Source organism: Monodon monoceros, unplaced genomic scaffold (assembly GCF_005190385.1).
Source record: "Monodon monoceros isolate NGI ecotype Baffin Bay Population unplaced genomic scaffold, NGI_Narwhal_1 Super_Scaffold_18, whole genome shotgun sequence".
Taxonomy (NCBI): Eukaryota; Metazoa; Chordata; class Mammalia; order Artiodactyla; family Monodontidae; genus Monodon; species Monodon monoceros.
This window is the reverse complement of record NW_021703774.1, coordinates 120,954,713-120,979,987: the sequence shown is the minus strand read 5'-3', so window position 1 is coordinate 120,979,987 and position 25,275 is coordinate 120,954,713. Positions and strand designations below refer to the sequence as shown.

Here is a 25,275-nt window from a genome sequence, read left to right as displayed (position 1 = left end):
GCAGTTACTCACAGTTAATATACTGAGGTAATTGAAATTTGAGCCATGTTGTTGGGGGACTAATGTTATTTAAGGAAACCATGATAACTGAAATCTGTGCAAAGTAAGGAGTGCCTTACTATGATTCAAGACTAACTTCAAAAATGTTTTCATAAAAGAAAGAAAAATAAGAAACCTTAATTGTATTATTTAATTATTTAATTATTTGACTTCTACCTCTGAGCATACATCTGAAGTTTTACTTTTGTAACATCTTTGTTGGAGTATAATTGCTTTACAATCATGTGTTAGTTTCTGCTTTAAAACAAAGTGAATCAGTTATACATATACATATGTCCCCATATCTCTTCCCTCTTGTGTCTCCCTCCCTCCCACCCTCCCTATCCCACCCCTCTAGGTGGTCACAAAGCACCGAGCTGATCTCCCTGTGCTATGCAGCTGCTTCCCACTAGCTATCAGTTTTACATTTGGTAGTGTATATATGCACATGCCACTGTCTCACTAGTTTTTATTTTTAAAACTCACTCATACTTTCATGACCACTTGCTGAGTACATGACCACAAACCATAGATAGAAACCTCTTTCATTCAATTCTACCAAATTTTCTTAGTGTATTATATGTGTATGACACTGTGCTAGACTTTTTTTAAGAAACAAATAATCTGTTACTGGGTTTTCCACATACATTGATTTCTGCCACCACCAATGCATACATACAGAGTCACACAGCCATGTATGTCTGGTACCCATTGACATGACCACCCCTAAATGTACGGGCCTCAAAGGATTTAGAAATTAATTTCTCAGGGTTCACTAATAAAAAGAGAAAATATTTCCTGAGTGTGTATTTTATGGCAGGTATTGTGCTAAGTTCTTTACTTACAGTATTTCATGAACTACTCAGAGAAACTGCATGAGGCAGGAATTACTAGTATCGTCACTGCAAATACAAAGAAACTAAGGCCTGTGGAAAAGTAATATGACTTGTCTATGCAAAAGGAAAAGCATTTGCCTAAGAGCTATTATTCACAGCTGAATACTGTGTCTCACCACTTCTGGGTTTTAACCACTTGAAGCTGTTAAGGACCATAAATCATGAGTTACCCTGATCAGGGTCAGACTGAACTTGACTGAATTAGATTCTTCCCTGACCCATGAATGACGGGACTTGATTTACCTACTTGTACACAGACTTGTGAACTTATTCCAATCTCTCCATAATGCAAATTATTCATCTTTAATGAGCATGATCATCATGACCTCCTGTCACCACCCCCTTTTGGCACTGACTTTTCCCCCGCACTGCAGTGCTAAGTGAATTTCTTCTGAATGTGAACAGGGAGTGTTCACTTTCCTGGCAATAAATAAAATCAGCTTTGATTTTTGAGCTCTGATCCTTGTTTTATTTTTTTTATTTTTTATTTATTTATTTATTTTTTTTGCGGTACGCGGGCCTCTCCCGTTGCGGAGCACAGTCTCCGGACGCGCAGGCTCAGCGGCCATGGCTCATGCGCCCAGCTGCTCCGCGGCATGTGGGATCTTCCCGGACTGGGACACGAACCCATGTCCCCTGCATCGGCAGGCGGACTCTCAACCACTGGGCCACCAGGGAAGCCCCTTGTTTTATTTTTTGATACCCAAGATAATATGTCTAATAAGTGACAAGACTGGGACACAAATCCATTCTGACTAACTTAAAACCCAAATGCTTAATTTCTGTGTTCACTTGTTAACTAAATTATGGGAATAAATTGCATTCAAGCCAGCTAGTTCCAAGATATAAAAAAGGGAGGTTGATTCTACAATATTACTCCAGCTAATTCTAATTCATTCTTCCCTTTACAATGGTGAGATCATCAGCCTTGAGGGTTCCTTCCTATTACAGTAAAACAATGATATGAATGGTAATAGCAGTGTAATAATATTAACGTCAATGACAGCTTAAATATAGCTAGCGCTTACTCTGTGCCAGGCACTCTTTCTTTCCCAGCTCTCTCAAGCCAGACAATGAAATGGCTTGTTCCCTTGTGATAGCTTGAAAGTGTATGCATACAATTCCTTTCTGTAGATTTGGGGTAAAGCAGGCTAAGTTTGGAGTGCTGGAGATTGTGGCAAACTGGAGAGCTGTGCTCATTTGAAGACAGCAGCCATTACTCTGTTTCCATTATTGTCATGCAAGAATAAAGGCCCAGTATTTGCAGATCTTCTTCTCTTTCAAAAGGCACCAAAAGTCTGGGTCATTATGTAGAGTTTACCACTTTTTAAAATACTATGTAAACCAACCAAAACATATCTGCAGGCTGAAATGAGCCCTGTCCGTAGCCTCTGCTACTGATGCACAGGCTGAGAGGCAAGAAAATAGAGTGGAGCCATATTATCTGCATTTAGGTACTAGTTTTCCTACTTTGTGTGGCCTTGGACAAGTTACTTAGCCTCTTTATGCCTCAATTTCCTTATGTGTAAAATGGGTTTAAAATAATAGATATCTGCTAGAGTTATTTTAAAGAAAAGAGTGGTTATTTTTATCTCTAAAATGGTTAGTAAAATACCTAGCATTTAATCAGTGTTTTTGTTGTTAATATTTTGCCCCCCTTATCTTCCCTTTCTTGGACCTGCCCTCTATACCCTTCTACCTGCCCATGCCAGTTATATGCACTCATTCCAAGGATATACATTATGAGCCTCTGACTATATGTGACATCTAAGTTGTATAAAAACAAACAAAAGCTTTTGTCATTCTCAATGGCTCATTTAAATGACAAGTGAATTAAGAAAGGAGAAAAATGAACTACATTTATTTCAGCAAATTGAACCACTTATTAAATGGTATTGAACATTTGGTTGAACTGATAAATTAACTTATATAATATTACGCAGTCACTAGCTAAATAATTTGGTTGGTGAATTTGAATATATGGCTTTTCCAAAACTTTTGTGCCACATGACCTTTTAAAATGTCTAACTAATGTATTTAATTTTCAGTTTATCTTTATTAGAAGAATTTGACTGTAGCTGTAATGAACTGGAGTCACTACCTTCTACTATTGGCTACCTTCACAGTCTTCGAACGTTAGCAGTCGATGAGAATTTCCTTCCAGAATTACCCAGAGAAGTGAGGAATAAACTTGTTTCTATTAATTTCTTTTAATGAATCTGTTTGGGGATTAAATCTTAACAGGTTCAGTAGCAGTGTAGCTTACGAGTTGAGCTATGAATGTATACAGGAATTATTTATTTGTTAATCATTCTTTTTTAAATGGCAAGTTATAAGTTCTTATATTTGACTCAGGAAATACATTTGATTTAAACACTGCTTGCCAAAAATAGTAATAAAATATTATAAATTAGTTCATGCTAAGGAATACAATTTTAACTAATCCAACATATATTTTACTTTTAAAAACAATAAATAAATTTTGAGATAACTATACTTCCAGTTCTAAGTGAAAGCTTTTAATATAAATAAGTTGTTTAAAGTATCATGTTGCATAATTGTTTTAACTTCAGGATCCACCAAAATGGTCCATTAGCATTCATCTCTAAATGGGACTTCCATGTATTCATGTCAAGAAAAAACTGTGAAGTATATTTTCAATTTAACATTTTCTATTAAATGCTTTCATAATACAGGAACAATAATTCATATATCATTATTTAGAGACAAAAGTTATGAATAAAAATAAAAATACCATTGTAACATTAAATAAAACTAACTTTTCAAAGGAAATATCAACAATATTTCATTTTTGAGTATATATCATCTATTATAAACATAGCTTATTAGTACTTACTCGGATAGACAAAAACAATGATTTATGAAAACAATGAAGCTAACAAGTATTCTAATCATAAAATTAAAAAGAAAATTTTTCCGTCATAATATGTAAAAAAATATGAGATACACAGTCTTAATATCTAAAGGAATATATGTATTATAGACATATTTTAGAGAGTGAGATTATAAAAAATAAAACAATACACATGTTGATAGTCTTTAAAGTGATAAAGAAATTTGTAAATTAACTAAATTACTTTATAAATTATAAATGTTACTATAAAAATAGTTTACACTGTGATTCTTTACTTTTTTTTCTTTTGTTACCCATAGATTGGAAGCTGTAAGAATGTAACAGTTATGTCTCTACGCTCCAATAAACTGGAATTTCTTCCTGAAGAGATTGGACAGATGCAGAAACTAAGAGTCTTAAATTTGAGTGACAACAGGTATTTCTGCAATATTTCACAATCACATATTAGTTATTTTCTAAAAGCAAATTATTGTTTCTTATCAATAATTTTGAAAAATTTTTCTGTGTCTTATAAAGTATATGGAATGCAAATATTTATATAAGTATGCAAATATCCATTTAGAAAATGGCAGAAGCTAAATTGTTTTTAAACTGATATTTCAAATTTTTATTGTTTGATTATATAGAAACATATATTGTATATTAAAATTATGTAAAATTTATACACCCAAATTTATGTACCAAAACCCTCCCATATGCAGAAAGCATAATATTATGAAAACATGGAAAAATAAATGTAGTGAAAGTCTACAAAATTTATTAATAAAAATATGTCCACAGTTATGTATGTATGCATACATATATGTTTTCATGTATATATTTATGTCTCCAGTAAATTAACTGAGCTATGTATATACTGTCCACACCACCAGAACACTGGTGAGAATATTGCCAAGAAGCTAGTACTCAAAAGTCATGAGGTTTGCACATTATAGTAAAGACAACCAAATGGTTATTTAATCATGTTCTGAAAAGGATGAACAAAGAAAGGATAGGTCCTCTTCTTGTGACAAAGTTGTTATATGGGTGAATGGGTGAAAATGCTGTTCATCTTTATTTCTACCACAGTCGTCCTCAAATAGGAAAGGATAAAATCAATACTGACTAAAATTAACTTCTAAGAATATAAAGTGATTGTGGATTAGAATAGACTACTTGAACTCTTTGTTTTCATTAAGTTTCAGTCAGATAAATGATAATATGAGACTGCAACAAGACTAACAAAGATTAGCTTTTATGGAATCACAGAGAATGTTCAGATTCTAAGGTTTCACTAAATGTGAGAGTTGTCATTTGTTTGTTGGTTTGTCTAAGAAAAGACTACTAATGTGAATTTCAAAAACCATTCACTTAGTAGCTTAAAATATTCCATGTAAGAAATAAAACCTTTTTTTAAAGGCTTTGGAATTTTTTTTTTTTAAATCAAGGTGACATGGAAGCTTCATAGCTTGGTGCATCAAGAGTAATTCATGTCAAATCAACCCCAATTCTTGTTTTGACTCTTAACCTACAAGATAATGAAGGAAATGCATTAAATGTTGTGCCCAACTTTCAGTAAGACATTTTTCAGAATTTTCTAATTATATTCTTGTGAATAAGATTAGAAACATGGTCGTAGAGATACCATAGGAAGATGGATTCCAGTGGATTCAATTACAGTCCCCGGTGGAACCAAGCTCCATTATTGTCAACCTGGAGGGAGGGTTTTCATGGTGAGCTGGAGGTCTCTCCTAAATACTTGGTCTGCTCAAATTTTATACGTTAATACTTTACATGATGATATGGAAAATATGCTTATAAAATATTTTCAAATGACCCATAGTTAGGACTCCTAATGGAGTTATTTATCCAACAAATATAGCACATGTGAGTATGTACCATAGGACAACACATTGCTAAATGCCAATGCAAAAGATTTTAATAAGACATTGAGAATCTCATAATAGTAGGAGTTTAAAATACTTCATCTGGCCAGAAATATAAGCTAGTTTGTCTTCTAATACAGTGATTGGAACATAGTATAGAGCCAAATTAATATTTTTAAATTGATGAATTAATCAATGAATCTTAACCTGAGATTAAAATCAACATTCAGTCAAAGCTGAGGCTAAAGTTGAACATCACTGTCAGAGAATAAACTGCTTGCATAAAAGATTAAATATTAAATGTTATCCAAAAGTCATGATTATTCCAATTTTATATTTAAAATGTAATAAATTTTAGAAGTTTGTCATTAGAGTTCAGGAACAATGATTCTTTTACACTGTCAACTGTAAGATTGCTCCTGTGATCAATGCACCACACGGTTATGATACTAAATAAATGCTCACTTTCAATGGTGGTCACTGGAAGAACAAGGAAAAATGAGGGTAACATCCTTTTCTGACAGTTTCTTTCCACACTCTACATTTATGATTTGACTGATGATTTATCATGGATATTGTATATGATTCTGGACAGTTTTCCCCTCATGTAATTTTTATGTGGCAGAATTGATATTCTACTTTTAATTCATCTCCACATGATGTAAAAACTTCTCCTCATAACACATTACTTCATAATTTCTGACATATTAAATAACTAAAAAATTAGAAAACTTTAATGGACAGTTTGGTTTAATGTTATAAATGCTAGTATAAAAATAATTATATTAAAAATAATTGTGATATAATTTAATCCCTGTTATTCTTTATATACTTATTTATGTTTTACAAGTTTCTGTTAGCTCATAAAGGTTATTATATCCTTCCTAAACTTACCTAGCTAATACACACTCTGTTGATATGTTTCTTGGCTTGTCAAAATCTTTTCATATTTATTAAATTATTTGATAGTGCTTAATTGCTTTTGCATATACAATTAACTGCTTCCACAATCCTTATTAATTATTATAACATTTTCCACTTCTGTTCTCAAAATATATTTATTCATCATTTGACTGATAAAATTCCAACATATTAAAGAATTTCAAGGAAATTTTCATTCCAAGTCATACCTAAAATGTTTGTATTCAAAAGTGAACAGGCAGAAAATAACAATAAATTCATTGGTGTGCCTTGTTTGTATTATTCACTCTGTTGACTAGCTATGGTGGTAACCCATGTAATGACAATATATTGATCATACACAATTTCAGGGATATCATACAGTATGTTGAAGCAGGCAGTTGGTGATTTGGCCCTCCACAGGCTGAAGCCAAAGCTAAATAGATAATTTTGGTTGAATACCAAGGCTGATGCCAACTTCACTTATCTCAAAATGCTATTTTTAAAGATTCCCTCTTTGAATATCTATTACACAATATATGAAGGGGAAAGAACAAAAGGACACGCTTTCAGGAGCTGTAAATTCCTTTCGAGGTAAGGTGGAAATGGCCTCTTGCCCTCATAGAGCCTACAATTTTATGGGGATAACAGACAGTAAAAAAATAACCACAAAACTAAACAAAAAATTACAAACTGTGATATGTTCCATGAAAGTGCTTTGAGACTAAACTGGGGAAAGAAATTTAAATGAGGAGTCAAGAAAAGCTTCTTTGAGGAACTGACATTTAAGCTGAGAGCTAAAGAATATGTGGAATTGTAGTTAAGTGAAGTATGGGAGAAAGAATATTCCAGACAGAAGAAAAGAGCTTGGCTAATCCTCAGAGTAGGCTGATAGAAGGCCAGTGGAACTAATGGGACTGTCAGGAAAAGAGTAACAAAGAAGCTCTGGAGAGGTTTTGGAGGACCAGATCTTATAAGGTCTGACAAGGCATGTTAACAATTTTCAGTTTTATCCTAGCATTTGAAGAGTTGTAAACTCGAGATTTTCACTTTTAAAAGCTTGCTCAGGCTACTCAATGGAAAAAGAAGTAGAGAGAAGAATGAAACAAATAAGTTACAGTATTTTTAAAAATTCTTCATAAAAATGAAATTTATCCATCTTCACCCATGCTATTAGACTTTTCTTATTTTTGCAGATTGAAGAATTTACCATTCTCATTTACCAAACTTAAGGAGCTTGCAGCTTTGTGGCTTTCTGACAATCAGGTAAAAATTTTTATTACCTGATTTATTTTGTTTATTCAAATGAACTACAGTTGAAACTTTGAATTGCTAACTTATTCCCAATAGGTACCTTTGACAATCACTGCAAAATATAGATTCTTTATCCCCTGGAGGAGAGATTTTTGTAAAGGTAATAATTCAAATAAGTATTTCATTGCTGTGGACAAACAGTACTATAGTTCTCACCCCTTTTAAATGCTTCAATCTAGCTTCTACTTCATTTTCAGAGATCTAATACACAAAATGATCATTTTTCTAGGTGGTACATACATGTCCTCAGAGGATGTACTTTAATTATACCTCTGAAGGTAAAGAATAAGAAATCATTCCCACAATTCCCACAAGAGGGAATTATTATCCTCCATGTTCCTTTTGTGTGTGTGTGTGTGTGTGTGTGTGTGCTTTTAATTATAATCAACTTAATTCTAAAACTTTATTCAAAAAATTTGTGATGTCTTTTGTTGCTATTGCCAGTATCTTCTGTGAAATTGTTTTGATATTAACTCTTATACTTATGAAAATAGATTATAATTGAATTAGTAATTGAGTGTTAATGAATAATTTTATTAACTGGAAAATAAAAAGAAATAGTTGAAGACATCTGATTTGCCACCAGAAAAACTGGTGATAGACGATTTTGACATAGTTTATTTTTCTTCTTTTTACTTTTTTCTTGTAATCCTAAAGTTTTAAAACATCCTATCCCAAAATATGAATTACCAAGTGAAAACAAATCATCTTGGATTTAGTTTGTTATGATTATTTTCTGGGCATAAAAACAGCATTACTGGTAAATGAATTGTTCAGACATAGGTATTGAGCTACTTTTGTAAAAAATTAAAATAAACTTCTAAAAAATGTGAAATATAAGTGTGAGAATAATGTTTGTATTCCTACAGTCATTACAGCACTTTCTTCCATCTACTAAAAAAAATTAGATTGTCCTTCAAATTCAAGTCTTACCAATGGACTGTAGATTTTTCAAAGCATCAATATATCATTATAAATAAATCATTTCTGGAATCAACGTGAACTATGCTAATGGAACAGTATTTTCTACAGTCTTGCATTGTAAAACAACATCCCCTAATGTCATGATTTATTATTCTTGTGGGAGAATGAACAGAACAGTGGCTGCACCATTTAGCTTTTATTTAGAACAGTGATTTAATGTGTTTCTGACTTAGTTTCATGAGACAAGTTGGTATCCCAAATACCCTTTGTGCTTCACTCTTATTAATAAATGTCATGAAATAAGTGTATTTTAAAACATTAAATAATATTATTTCCAATATGTTTTATAAAAATAGTATATAATGTAAAAGTTCTAAAAAATACCTTCATAAATAGTATTTCTGAAATAAAATTAATAATAGAGAATTAAATGTTACCATCCATAGGTAAATATATTGTGATATATCAAATACAAGGATTGTTGCTTATGTGTATGTGGACCCTGTCTTTGGTTACAAAAATCTCTTTAAAATAAATGCTTATGTTTTAACCTAATTAAATTCATAGATGATCTTGTATAGTATAAATTTGATAGCAAATTCCATTTATTTTTTAGGGCAACAGTTCATGAAAATATAGGACTATACCAAAAGTTTACTTAGTTGAAACAGTTTGACATATTTTGATCTCTTCAAGATCAAAACTGACATTACTCAATGAAGATGAATAGGTCTTGTAGAAGAATGTACTAAAGAAAAAGAAAATCTCATTATGAAAACCTTAGAATTTCAAAATATTCCTCTACAATAGTCTTATTTTATGTTATACTTTCTTATTTCATTACCTTTTTCCTTACTTTTCTTTAACTGTTCATTCAGCACAGTGCGTCCAGACTATTGACCTTTATGCTATATAAAAGAAATATTCTTTATACTTCCAATCTTATTAATCTAATTTATGTCCTTTGCTTCCAGTCCAAAGCCCTTATCCCTTTACAAACTGAAGCCCATCCAGAAACAAAGCAAAGAGTATTGACTAACTACATGTTTCCACAGCAACCTCGTGGTGATGAAGGTAAACAGCCAGTAGAAATTTCTCCTATGCTTGTATGATTATGAATAAAAGGGATTAATTTTATTGTAATCTCTGGCCAATACTGGCACATGGGCAAGACACATAATTACATGACACACATAAATCATTTGGGGGTTAATGCTAAGCAACTCTAATTATCTTCCATACTGTAATATTCTAAGTAAGATTTCAAAAACATAACTCTTCCTCTTTATATCTGTCATGAAAATAATGTTGACTTTTAGGAGCGACATCTTTTCTTGGTGGATTGCAAAACCCAGGACTAGTTAACCGAAGGTGATACCTAGCCAGTTGAAATGAGCTAAGAAGAGTCAGATCTTAAGGAAGATAAGTTGGTTTATTTCCTGCATTCACTAATTTTATGAACACAATTTAAACATTTAGTCCTGATCTCAGGCCCCAAATTGTTTCATGTTAAGAGTCAACCGTAAAGAGATGACTTGCAAACGACTAATTTTTCAAGTTGAGTTTTCCTAAACAATGTCAGCAATTATGATAGGAATAATTTTTGAAAAACTTAAACCTTTTTCAATAATAAAATTTTCTCTTCTATGATCACATTACTCATAAAATTTTTAAAGGAGCTTTATCCTTTACCATTTGAAATTCAGCACAGGCCCCTTAGCTCAAGCCAGCACAGGCTGTCATGCACATTTACCACAGTCTAACAGTAATAGTAATTCTTGAAAGAGTAAACCCACTTTAATCCACCCATGGATTAAATCCACCCAACCCATTTAAAAGAGACCAACTTTTAAAAGAAACTATTTGCTTATGTAGTTCTTATTTTCAGGATAATTATAATAAATGTCTTTAGGTTTTTTTACTTAAAAAGGGAAATGAATCATTTTGAAATATTTTAGGATATTTTCATTCAAATTTTGACTTACAGAAGTAGAAAAAGGAAAGATTGTTTCATATGTATTCTTCAGGCTTCAGTAAAATTGATCTTTTGAATTTATGAAAGAAATGCCACTGTGTTTACATAGGGTATAACAAGAGTCTTAAATAAGGATTGTTTTATTCATGCAACTTTACTTACATTTTCATTTTAATATCCCTAGATTAACAAAATATTTCATTTTGAAAGGCTATAGGGGAAAATGAAAAGTGTCTCATATTTTCTGGCCATTTCTGAGATCTAGTCTGACAGATTAAATCCCTAAATTGTTCCATGGAATGAGGTAGATCTAGTTAGGTAAGATGTGATGTTAAGGAATTAGCCTAGTTTGTTTCACTTTGTTTTCCTTTGAGGAAAGCAGAGTTGGTAACAGAAAAGTTTTCTTGAAATTTAAGCAAGTCACCCTTTGGTTTTTCAAGCAGAAGTGTAATGAGTGAATTTGCAGAAATCCTTGCAACACACAAAGTTTTATATAATAAAGGTTATCCTTTGGGAAGTGCTTTTATTGCATTTTCATGTGATCTTCATAGGATTGTTGCAAAGAAGATATTACCATTAACCAACATATAAATTAAAGATTGATAAGCCATTTCCTTTCCCTGTTAATTTGAGACACATTTAGATTAATTGAGACCTGAATGTTAAAGACTATTTTCCAAATGCTTTTTTACCATAAAACCAAGCACCACTACATTGCCCCCTACCAGACACACAAAAGGACAACGACAAGAAAGGTTGCAATCTTGGACAGTTTATTGCAAAACCAAGGTTATGTAGTACCTTTTATAACATCCTAATAGCATTTAGTGGTTACAGTTATGGACTCTATAATCACACAGTCATGGTATAGAATCCTGCATTGTCCGTGGAGAAGCTGCATGGCTTTGAACAAGTTTCTTAAAACTCAGCTATAGTTTTCTCATTATTAAATTGAGGATTATATTACTTCTACCATGGTGCTGTTTTGAAGATTAAAAGAGATAATGGTTTAAAATACCTAATTCAGCTCTATTATCATAATTAGGTTATGGAGAGCTCATTCTCAACACTGGAAAACTTCTCTACCCCAATATATAATTAATGTATACTTAAGAAAGCTGAATGTGAGTTAAGATGTTAAAAGACTATGTAACAAATATGAGGGGAATATTTTCCCTCTCTTTCTTTCCTTCTTTCTTTTTCTTTCTTTCTTTCCCTCTTTACTTCTTTCTTTCTGTTTCTTTATTTTTCCTTTTCTTTTTTTCTTTTTGTATTTGTTTTTAGTACCTATCACCATTTTTTGCATAGCGTACTAAGCTCTGTTAAATAACAATTTATGTTTTTTAAAAAAAGCAATAACACTTTGGAATCTAACTGTAGATTTCCAGTCAGACAGTGACAGCTTTAACCCTACACTGTGGGAAGAACAGAGACAACAACGCATGACTGTTGCCTTTGAATTTGAAGAAAAAAAGGAAGATGATGAAAATGCTGGGAAAGTTAAGGTGAAACTTTTAATTTTTGTTTCCTCTTTCTTCTCATTATTTTTATTTGTTCATTGTTATTATTCAAATAGCCTTTGGGACTAATTGACTGACCTCTGCTAGAAGGTCAGATACATCTTAAAGTCTCATGGTGGTACCTTTCATTATAGCAGGATGATGATTTTGGAAGCACTTTTGTGCTTCGGAATGAGACTAACATCCTGACTGAGCAAATTTCATATGCCACCCCATCTTACAGAATAGCAACATGAAAGAGATTCAAGCTGAGAGAAAGCCAAAAAAAAAACAACCTAAAAATCAAACAAAAAAGTCTGGGTGATGGGCTTCACCTTATTACCTCTTTGAAACACTGAAATGTGTTTTTTTTAAATCACTGATCAAGGCAAGGCATCATGCAGACTGTGTGAAGCCAAAATACACATTTATGAAAGAACCAATGGATTAATATATTACATTGGCATTAAAATCTCAGAAAGATTCTATGTCTCTGGAATATTTGAGAAGACTTTATGAGTTTTCTTAAGTGTGAGGACAAGTTTTAATGAAGGTAAGAGCCTAAGAGTAGGTGATGTCCCTTAGGGAAAATTACTTAAAATTTTTCACCTTAAAGCATATTTTAAAAAATGCTTTATTGGCACTAATCTAAGTCAAGTAACAAGGTCGGAATTTTAAAATCTGTATTTTTACATTATATAAATTTGAAAATAACAGAATTTATATGGATTATATCAACATCAGGTCTTCATGTTATCATCATGGCAACATCTTGAATCTCTCATCAATTTTTTATGGTATTATTTTTGCACTTTTTCCATCATGGATACTAACAGCTCTCACCCTTAGTGACTAATTACATAAGTAATTGTATATGCATCCTATTAATAGATCTGGATTGTGTGATGTGTTCTTTTCTATCCCCTCATTCCCACATTTTCTAAACTTTTTTCTTAAACCAGCATACTCTAGAACCTTACTGGAATTAGTAAGGTAATTGACAAAGCCTACCTATTTCATTGTGGAGAAACCAAAATGGATTCCCAAATCAAAATGACAATTTTGTTAAAGATTTGGACTTAAAAAAATGTTTCTAAATGGTTGATTAGTGCTATCTAATAACCAAAGAGGCATTTTTTAACTAAAAATAAACAAAAAAAGATCTTTAGAACATTTCCATTCTTCTTGTAAGGATTTTATATGTTAAATCCAGAACCAATGGATGATGCATTCTATACTGGACCTCTGATTCATTCTTTTACTTCATTGAATGTCAAAAACTACATACTTCTTCCTAAAAAGAAACCTATATTCAAAGGCTCCAAGAAGAAAAGAGTGCATTTAATACTGGTATATGTGTCATTGAAAGCATAAAATATAGCAAATGCAAACAGACATTTAGAAGCCCTGTTTGTGTGTTATGTGATCAAGTCTGATTATAATTAGAGTAGGTTCATTATACTTTAGAGTACATTTTCTCTATGTTTATTTATATTTGATTTATTTTATATATTGGTGAAATAATATGTGTTTCCAAAATCTCAAACTACTTGGTTTTGACCAATTTGAGTATTTCCAATGCCATTGGCTATTGGACAAATTAGAACACAAACAAATGTCTAAATAAATCATCATGGAAGTATGATGATGAATGGAATATGCTGAAATCTTGCACTAAATTAATTATACTTTTCTGGCTCATTACATGTACATTAAATTTAGTACCATGTTACCTTTAATTTACATAAAATTTTAAAGGGAACCACTGACCTATGGCATCAACTTCCAAATAGACTAGAGTATAATGCCCTACTTATAATGTGTTTAGTGTATGAAAGTATGAAAGTTTAGTTTAGTTTAGTTTAGTATGAAAGCTGCATTGTGTGAAGAAATTGTGACCCTTTAGCTTCATATGATATTGGTACTGTTTTATTACATAGAATTAAAACTAATTTTCTGATGGTTGTTTTAAATGCATTACCCAGAATGAAAAAAATAATATCAAGAATAGAAAAATGATAAAGTGAAAGTTTTGCTACAGTGCTCCTCTTTCTCCCAGAAAATGGAGATTCCTTCTCCCACAGGATCACTCCTGCCAAGCCCCCTGGGAAAGGGGCCAGCGTGGGATTACTCTCCAACCTGCCAGACTGTCTGGCGATTGCTGCACACCATGGGCCAGGTGTGATCAGCAGATCCAAGATATGCCCGTCCCCCAGAATGACCCACAGCTGGCATGGGGTTGTATAAGTGGCCTCCAGCAGGAAAGGAGCATGTGTACTCCATTGCCAGTTGCAGCACAATCCACCACTCTTCCCTCTCTAAGTGGCAGACAGGTAGGCCTAGGTGTTTGGGGTAGGAGAATCCCTTACGTAGAGGCAACCTTGGAACAGTGGTTTATGGGGTATGTTCTGCATGATTTGGGGTAAGAAATGTTGATCATACAGAAACCTTTCAATTGCCAGTGTTTGATCCCAGTTTAATTTTTTATTCATTGACATTGGCAATGGGGTGGGGAGAACTGAGCCAGAGGGGGAGGGAACATCGATATGATGTGCCTACTGGTGGGATATCTGGCATGGTTTTTAAGTTGGGTGCTTCATTTTTATTTATGTTCTTATTTTTCAAGATTTTTATTTAAAGTGTGGGAATACCAATAGTCGGGCAGAATGTTGATGACACTATTGATGCAATCTAAATTGTCCCCAGACATACACACATTTTTTTGTAATATCAATTCTGAGGGAGATTAAATAACTAAAACTTGATTCTAAAACAGCATGAGATTTGACTTGAAATTTGCTGAGAGTGGACTTTGAGCCCAAAGATGGACATCTGTTGAAAAGCATCAATTTCCTTTTAATTTGAAGGCACAGATGATGAGAATTCCTGTAAGAGAAGATTGGCCTGGGAATTCTGGCATATAGGGCTTCCTTATCTCAGTGGGTGTGGTATTGAAGAGTTTAATGCAAAAAAATCTTAATGGGATGTGGAAGAACACTACATATTTTGTAAACCTTATCCACATGTAATGGACTAAATTCTTATTCTGTGTATATATTCTTTCTACAATATATGGCAAGTTGAGAATCCTAACTAAAATTGCTATAGGTTTCCTTTCTATGTAAAATGTTCCAATTAATTCCTAGAATAAGATATTTAACAATAATAACCAAAGCATTAACTATTATTTCTCTTACTGGAATTTACAATCAAATCAAATGATAATTTAATCATTATATAAGAAAAGCATAGTTCTTTGTGAATTCAAGGTATCACTTCTAAATGCCCTAGCTATTAACATTATTTCTTTCTTCATTGCTAAATCTTTGGGAGTCTCCAACATCTTGCAGCTACTATTTGCATTTACTGCACTTTCTTAAGATCTGGGATATATAGAATGTTGTGAAACACTTCTATTTTCCAAAATAAAATAACATTTCAGTAAAAATATTGGATTTTAATAAAATGTACCTGTAAAATGAGCAAATACTTTATGGTGAGTGATAAACACAACATTTTGGTAAGAACATAATTGACAAATTTTTCCTACCTATTACATATATCCTGTATTAGAATAAGGGAATATTTATAGCCTATATATTTAGCAATATAAAGAAACTAACTGGGCATTACTGAACTATTAATATAATTGTGTTTATGATCATAGTTATTCATTTCTGAAGCACTTCACACATGCATTGAAAAATAGGCAAAACAATCTGTAAAAGTGTATAAAATATGCTTTTAGAGAGCTTACAAACATAACAGAATTATAAAATACTATACTTTCATTTTTTTAATTATAAAATATTATGTTAACTTTATGTTTTAAAAATTGAAATTATCTTATTTAACTCAATAAAATTCACACTTTAGATTTACACTATTTCTTCCACAAGATTGTACAAATATATGCTGCACCTATACCAGAGAATAGCTCTGAGCCAAGTAACACTTGTGAAGCATAAGCTTTGGAGTTAGACCTGAGGTTGAATATGGGCATTGATTCCTGTAGCTGTATCACCTTCAAGTAACTTACACCATCTGAGCCTCTGTTTTCCTTCTGTAAAATAGTAACAGATGCCACAAATGGGTTGTGAAATTAAAATGAGATTTAATTATTATTAATTATAACTATTTATTATTCATTTATAATTAAATCCATATGGTAAATAATAAAATAAGTATTATTATATAAATAACTAATAATAATTAGTTTTATATATTCCTATAAAACACTTTGCATGGTGCCTATCACATGGCAGATAATGAGTAAATGATAGTTATTGCTGCATACAACCTGAAAAAAATCCAGTTACAGGTATTATAGTTAGACATATATATAATAAAACTAGATTGCCAAAGACTCCAGATTCAAAAAATACATGAGAAGAATCTGATATTAGAAATAGTATCTAATCTCTGCATAGAAATTATACATTTTCAAGGGACTTCACATTTATTATCTCATTCGAGCTCTAGATTAACCCAAGATATTATCATTCCCATTTTACATGAGTAGAAACTGGACAGAAAGATTGTGGCTGATAGCTAGTTGCGGGTAAATCTGTGGCTTTAATTTGGGTCTTCTGACTCTAAGTCCAGTAAATTCTGCTAGTAGACTAGTAAATGGGAAGCAAGTAGCTTATTGTATAGGTGGAACAAATCCAAGTTTTATGAGACCTGAAGCTTCCACAATTTGGAGAGGAGCCTCTTTAAGGAAAAGAACATAAAATAACCATGTAAATACATAAGTAAGGCCCCTCACAAGGCTTTGGAAAGAGCCCATGCAGGTGACAGACCCTAAAGCTTAAGCTTCATTAGCTTAATGGCAATTCCACTTTTATTTCTACATTTAAATATTTTTACAGAGATAAAGTGCCCAAATATATTCTCATGATGTGACCAAAATATAACATTAATTTGCTTATAAAATAACCAGAAAATATTGGTACCATGGCCATTAGCAAATAGCCCTCTGTGTCAGAAGGGACACAGCATCTACAAAAATTAGATTACATTACTCGATGTATTTAATTCTAAGAAAGAACACATCCCAGGGGCCTTCCCTGGTGGTGCAGTGGTTAAGAATCCACCTGCCAATGCACAGGACATGGGTTCGAGTCCTGGTCCGGGAAGATCCCACATGCCGCGGAGCAACTAAGCCCGTGCGCCACAACTACTGGGCCTGTGCTCTAGAGCCCGCGAGCCACAACTACTGAAGCCCATGCACCTAGGACCCGTGCTCTGCCATGAGAGAAGCCACCGCAATGAGAAGCCCGCGCACCACAATGAAGAGTAGCCCCCACTCACCGCAACTAGAGAAAGCCCATGTGCAGCAACCAAGACCCAACACAGCAAAAAATAAATAAATTTATAAAAAAAACCACATCCCATTTTTTGCCTTTGATTTAATTTAGAAGTGTAGTTTTAATATTGAGGATTGTTTAAGGTGTGTAGAATTTTAATTTAAGAACCTATTTGAAAGTAATTTTTCATTCATATTAAAAATTAAAAGATGTTCTTAATTGGCATAATAGTCACACCATTCTACAATTTACATTTTTTAAATGTAGTTTTTTGACTTTTAAGTCCTTTGATATCAAGGACTTTTAAACAAGTTCAACAATATAATTTTTAAACTTAGATCAAATTTGTGATTAATATTTCTAATACCAATTTAAACAGCAGATCCAAGAATGCATTCATCCCAGTGGATTTTGTCTAGCATGGCTATCATTCTTTTTATGTTTATTTAAGAATGCATTATAAAGTACCCTGAGATATACTTATATTACACTCTAACAACTTATACTTTTGTTTTTTGGTAAAGTCTTTTTTTCTTGGGTTATATTTTTGTAGCTTTGTTTCTATATATTATTAACTTCATCCTATTTGTTTCAGCATATTAAAGATTAAATTACATTTCAATGAGATTTACACTAACAAATTTATCTGGTTTTTCACCAGCTTCCCAAAAATTTCTTGGAAAAATAATTTTGTAACTTTAGTTCTGAAAGGAATGTTAAAAATCATCTAGTGAAGTCCAATCCCAGTATTTGACATGGACAGAGAGCCACAGGAAGATGAAATACTAGAATAACAAAGTTGGTGGATTTACTAAAACTGCAGATGAGCAAAAGTGTTTGAATTCATATTTATAATCCTCAGATCTATGTCACTATCATAGTTTCTTACATCCCATGTGTTACATAGGTGTGGAGGGGGTGGGTATGTGTGTGCCCCACCCTCTTTCCCTTTTTATCTCTCATCCCCCTCTTTCTTCTTACCCTTTCAGCTTCTCTTCCACCTCTGCCCTCCCCCAACGCACCCTCACACACACTTTCCCCAACACATACTCACCACTATCACATAAATCATTCCATTTTGTAAAGTTGGTTCTACTCAGATTCAAAAAGACATGACTATTGGATTAAACCAAGCCAAGTAAATATGCCCCTTATTTTTCCTCCCACTCCATTTTAATCAGCCTGGATAATTTGTATCTATTCCATTTTAAGTATATTTTAAGTACTCTGAAGGTGGGATATTCTGTATGGAATGTCTCATATTTTCTCTCTCTGAATTAAATGTGAAGAATAATAATTAATATATATATATATATATATATATATATATATATATATTCCCTAAGTCAGATTGATACACCAAAAATGAACTCAAGAATAGAAATAGGGCTTCCCTGGTGGCGCAGTGGTTGAGAGTCCGCCTGCCGATGCAGGGGGCACGGGTTCGTGCCCCGGTCTGGGAAGATCCCACATGCCGCGGAGCCGCTGGGCCCGTGAGCCATGGCCACTGAGCCTGTGCGTCCGGAGCCTGTGCTCCACAATGGGACAGGCCACAACAGTGAGAGGCCCGCGTACCGCATAAAAAAAAAAAAAAAAAAAAGAATAGAAATAAGTCTCTGGATAAGTATAAGCCAAAATTTACATATTTACCTAGAATATCCTAGACAATGTTCTCAATTTTTTATTTCTCTTTATTGTAAGATATAACCTATAAAGCATGTTACTTTATTATGGTAAAAACTAAATATAAAAGCCTCCTTGAAGGATTTTTTTTTTTTTAGTTATTAACAAGAATTAGCTACCCTACCTTTTGATGTAACATGCTAATTAACACAGAGCTGGTGCATATTTGATGGCAGATACTGTCAACTCCCCGTTTTTTAATACATGATAACTCACTTGTAAATCTTTTGGGGTCTTCTCCCATCACCTGCATTGATATTCCAAAGATATTTTTAATGTCAAAATGATTCTTTTTAAATAATTAAGGTAGGTAAGGGAACAGCCTCTAACGTATAAAAGCAGCTGATAGTAACTTGATTAAATTTTTCAGAGATTACCAATCACTTAAGTGTTTGACCTACTGCTATTTCAACCATCTATAGAGTAGACCTAAACATAAGATATCATCCAAAAATTATTTTTAATCTAGAAAGGTGGCCAGGGGTGGGGAGAAGTCCCAGGAGGCAGAATGTGAAAAGAACACTGTGTGTTCCACTCTACAACACAGTTTTTCAGCCAGCTCAACACTCACTATATTGCATTTGGTTATACTACTGCACATAAAATGGCGTAGTTTTGTGAACATGCTTGCTGAAGGTATTTTTATGTTAAATTTCTTTTTACAAACTTCTAGGTTGAAATAAACCTAAAACGATATCCAACTCCTTACCCAGAGGATTTAAAGAATATGGTAAAATCTGTTCAAAATCTGGTGGGTAAGCCAAGCCATGGAGTGCGTGTTGAGAATTCAAATCCAACTGCTAACACGGAGCAAACTGTGAAAGAAAAATACGAACACAAGTGGCCTGTAGCCCCAAAGGAGATTACAGTGGAGGTATTTCAAGGTTATTGGTAATTGCCAGTGTGGTTTGGATTTTTTGGAATTACTAAATGATATGTTTTTTTAACTGAACAGATCTTCCTGGATAAGTGCATTTTTTCCTAATGTATAAATGAGTCTCTCTACTCTTCCAAACTATGAGGGTTGCATTTAATAAATGCACCTTCATGGCGTAAAATCATTAATACAGCTCCAAAAGTTCCAATACACACAGAAGGAATAATTCGCTCACCCAGCTAGGTCTGGCCAGTAAGTGCATTAAATCATTTTCATGATATTCCTTTGACTACCCCAAACTTTTATTGTATGAGTCATTAGAAAAACCTAAATGAAGTTTTTATTATTATTATGCAAACATCAGTAAAATTCTTGATCAGATTTAGAGCCAATTTTTAAAAATGTTTTTGTGTTTGGGTTACACCCTTTATAGGAAACACTACTATATAAAAAGGGGCAATAACTTTGAAATTTAGCTTTACGGAATCTAATATGAAGCTTAGTTTCTATATTTTAGAATGAATTAGATATTTATCCTTATCAATTTGTGTGGTCTGAAAAGAATTCAACTACATTTATGCCACCTCTGTACTATTTCATCTACTCTTCAGCTAATTTGGTTATCATCTTTTAATCTTCATTAGAAAGATAATTGATATGAGTACATCTAGAAGTCCCTATACCTACTGCTCAAAAATCTAGGTTGACAAAACTCTTTTACAAATCTGCATTCAAAGCATCAGTTTTTTGCATTAAACACCAACTGTATATTTAGCACTGTGCTAAACACTGTGAGAGAGAGAAAAGAAATATGAAATGTGTGAATAGTCCCCAAATAATTGAGAGCCTAGCCAGGTAAACTTAACACAGATGAAGCCATTAGAGAATGTATTATATAAAACATGATAACATCGTTGGTTGTGTGATGGAGAATATAATACTCTAAGAAAATGGAGTGATAAGCAGTCACTGCCAATCACTTTAAAAGTTATGTGAAATGCTTAAGATTGAACTGCATATTAAAGATTAGGTGATTCTTTTAAAGTCAAAAAGAGAAGAAGGCATTCTAGGCAAAGAGAAAAGAAAGCTTAAGCAAAAGTAAGCGTGGTGTGCATATCTGCCAGTGGAAGTACAAGCCTGACCCAAAAGAGAGGAATATAGCTGGATATCTAGGGAAGAAAATTTAAGTAAATATTTATTTTCATTGCTTTTTTCATTTTGCTTATAAAACTCATATTATTGTACTTTTTCATCTCTAAAACATTACAGATATACTATAGCAAAGCAACATACTTTTCTTTTATCTCTAAGATACTGCAATAATATAAAAAGGAGGAAAACTAACATTTAGTGGGTACACCCTAAATACACATACACTTTATATTTATATCTCATGTCATCACAGTTTAACATCAAGATAACTGTAAGGTCATGATAACCCACAAACTGAATAACTACTGCAAAATACGTAGATCCTAAAATTGCTTACTACAGGGATGGGAGAGGTGAGACAAAGAAAAGATGGCTTTGGTCATGAATTTAATAATATCCCAATAGTAAAAAAAAAATCTTAAAATTGTCCCACAAGCACTTCAAACTTAACAAATCCAAATTAATTTTAATGTTTCCTCCTCAAACTTGCTTCTGCTTCAGTATAATTGGTCTTGATCTCAGCTGGCACCATTATCTACCGGTTCACTCAAGCTAGAAATTTGGGAGGCATCTTGATTTCTTCTTCCTTTTTTCTCCCCACTCCCTGCCCCTTCCAATCACTAACTCCTATACATTTTCATCTAAGTGTATCTCCTCTATCTCTTCAGGTCCTCAACTCTGTCCTGCATTTCTGTAAAAACTGTCAATTTCTTGGCTTACCTTGTCCCAAGCCCCCCCCATTGCCTTGCTAATGATCTTTTTAAACACACATCTAATCTTGTCCTTCTTAAAAAAAACACTATAGTGACTTTGTATTGCCTATCTAATCTTCTTAATTTGCTAAAGTAGCCAAGCTAAGTAAGATTGAAGCTCAACTTTCATATTTATTTCTATGATTCGCCCCACTCTTTCTTAGTTTTCTTCATCTACTAGCCTTTTCCTCTTGAATAGAAATTTCACTGATAATATCAATATTTTTTCTAAAATTGAGATTTTAGATCTTCTATGCCCAACTTTTAGCCATCCTAGGGCTAGGAGATGTCCTTTTCTGTATCATCCTCCCTTCTCATTACTGCATCCAAATTAAGGGGCCCTAATTCTATTCCACTTCCAGATATAATAAATACAAATAACCAAGTGTCTAGCTGATCAGTGTATACTATGCATTTTTATTATATGTTTTACCTGTGCCTGCCATTTTTGGGTCATCATTATTTAGATCATGCTACCAAGAAGGTGGAAGAGGGTGTCACACACTGTATGACATATTTATCCATGTTGTTAAATATGGAAAACCAAGAAAAAACAAACAGAGGTAAGCAGAAGCAAAAGCAGAAAACAGAAAGAAGAAGCAAGGTAAATAGGTTACAAATGCAGCAGAGAAAGAGGGAAAAGGAAAGATATATCATTTATTGATCACTTTCTATTTGCAACCCTATGCCAAGAGTTTTAACATAGAGAATATGGCCAAGAGAGCCATAAGAACAAGGAGGTCAGAGAGATATGAAGGTTCTCCTCTGCTCCCATTTTCCTTCATACATGCCTTGTGGAGATTACATTTGTTTTTCCCCCAGTATCAGTCCATTTGGATGGCTATAACAGAAAACCATAGACTGGGTGACTTAGAAACAGTTTTTAAGGAGCCAGATTTTATTTATGTGTAAAAATCAAAGCCTATGAGACTTAAAATCAAATTTTCAAAGGCTCAAAAGTATCAGGGGTTAATATACAGTGATAGCCAAGAAATACCTGACAGTTCCAATTATTATTGTTAGGTCTGAACAACTTAGTAAATACTTATGCCCCACTTAGTGGTTATTTGAAAAAACAATACACATAAATTGAAAGAGAAAATAATAGTTTTAGTTCATTCTTAAATAACCAAAACTACTTACTCATGGAATGTGTGCACCTGTTGGACACCACCTACCTTCTCAAACCTTGGAATCATATTGGGTACTACAACTCTAATTTCTGTTTCACATTGATTTTCGAGTGGCACTTGATTATTTTTTATCACAGCAACCACCAAAAACCCAGATTCACACAGACTATTAATCAAAAGAAGTGTGCAATCTAATGTTGAAACTGAGAGCTACCTCAAGGTAGCAGTTCTCACAGTATCTGACTGATGTCAAGTATTGCTTTTTTCCCCTCAAATATTTAAAGTAACCCATGTGTCCCTGTGAATTAGCAACAGCACTGTGAGTGCCTCAAGAGCACAGTTTTCAGAACGGGGGAAAGGACTTAAGTGTAGAAGACATGAATTCAAAGTTTGACTCCACCTTGTTACCAATTGTATGACCTTGACAAGTCACTGAAACCTTTCTGAGCCTTGGTTTCTTATCTTTAAAAATACAGATAATAATAACAGTCTTTCAGAGATTTTGTGGAGATGAAATCAGATGAGAATATTTATAACAGTTCTGAGCACAGTTCGTGGCACAGAGGAAATCTGCAGTAAATGACCATTCCTTTCCCATCCACAAGAGAGGGAGACCCTGCCACATTCTCCTTTAATACTTCTGTGAGTCTCTAGCTTGCATTAACCACTTTCATAAAGGAAGGCACTTTTCCATTTCTTAGGAGACTCAGTCCAGTTTCTCTCTGTAGAGGAATCACATCTTTCTCCAGAAAAAAGAGAATAGTCAATTACCCTTGAAAGTTTCCTTAAATGCTTTTATTAATGCCTTTATTTATTTTGACTCGAAAGCTCAGGCATAAGCTTTCTTCCCCCTTTGACTTCTACCTTAGGCTTTAGGCTCCCTTTCACTACAGCAGTATCAGCCAAGATTTAGTTTGACCAGTGGAAGGGCAATGGGGTTAAAAAAAAAAAAAATTTTTACCTTTTCTTTCCCCTCAATCTCTGTCCCCTCACCAGAAAAAAATATGGCTCAATTTACTTATAATGGGAACTCCACTAAATTTGATTCCCTACTAGTAACTTCCACTGTCTTCACCCAAAGAAGTAGTCCCAAAAGCTTCACCCACTTTTCCAACATGAACTTGATTCTTCCAGCTATTTATAAAAGACTTGATAGAGGCAAAGCCAATTATTAATTTCCTTTGTTGGATAGTTAACTTTATGTGAAGCCCATTTGAGAAGCGAGCTTTTCTTAGGATAGACAATATAGCATATACAGTATCCCATAGAAGACCTTCGAGAAGAACAGATTCCAGTTCAAATCCCAGCTCTACCACCTATTAAGCTTGTGACTTGGAATTATTAGCTTACCTCTCTGAACTTCCATTTCTTTACTTGTAAAACAAAGGTGATAATAATAAACAACTTAAACTAATAAATAACATTAAAAATAAGATTATCATTTAAATAATCAACAGGGACAAAATATAGTGTTTAGCATAGTAACACAATAGTAGACAGGTAATAGATTCTTCTTAACTGATGACCACCATCATCATCATCATTATTTTGCTCATAAAGATAAGAGAGTCTAACTGGGTCAGTGTAAATCCATTACTCTTGCTTCAGTAGTAGTCCTCTGCCTAGGTGGAGGGCCACAGAATTCTAGAGAAGAGATATAAGTTCGTGATTAGCTGATATCATTCTTCCCAGTCATGAGGGCTCTTTTTTGATTCAAAATAGAAATTCTTGAGCAGCGTCAGAGACTAGAATTTAAGTCAAACTATAGCTGCCATGCAGAGCTCCAGTCACAATTGTGAGATACAAGTGTAAATGTTTGATCTATACATAAAAGATAACTTGAGTACCGAATGTGTAAGGCATAAGGGGAAAAAAAGTAGTGAAATCCTTAACTATATTTACATTTCTGTGCTTATACAACTCTTTTGTTTATTTGTTTTTGACTAAAACAAAATGCTTATAGTTCTATATTAAAATGTCATAAGAATATTTCCTTTTTAAAATATTATTTCAACAAATAAGTTATATTGATATTTATAGAATGTTAGTATTAGACAGAAATTTGCACTAATTCTTATTATC

General features: G+C 33.1%; 1 protein-coding gene across 4 annotated transcripts in view; it reads left to right on the top strand.

Annotated features, from left to right (window-relative positions):
• Window positions 1–25,275, top strand: part of LRRC7 (leucine rich repeat containing 7) — a 499,978-nt gene that overhangs the window by 382,287 nt on the left and 92,416 nt on the right. For all 4 annotated transcript variants that reach the window (XM_029228809.1, XM_029228810.1, XM_029228806.1 and 1 more), the window contains 7 exons: window positions 2,984–3,113; window positions 4,110–4,225; window positions 7,772–7,841; window positions 9,788–9,887; window positions 12,169–12,293; window positions 14,372–14,620; window positions 19,953–20,153. In XM_029228809.1, the coding sequence (XP_029084642.1) occupies window positions 2,984–3,113; window positions 4,110–4,225; window positions 7,772–7,841; window positions 9,788–9,887; window positions 12,169–12,293; window positions 14,372–14,620; window positions 19,953–20,153 (991 nt within the window). The remainder of the gene's footprint in view (window positions 1–2,983; window positions 3,114–4,109; window positions 4,226–7,771; window positions 7,842–9,787; window positions 9,888–12,168; window positions 12,294–14,371; window positions 14,621–19,952; window positions 20,154–25,275) is intronic.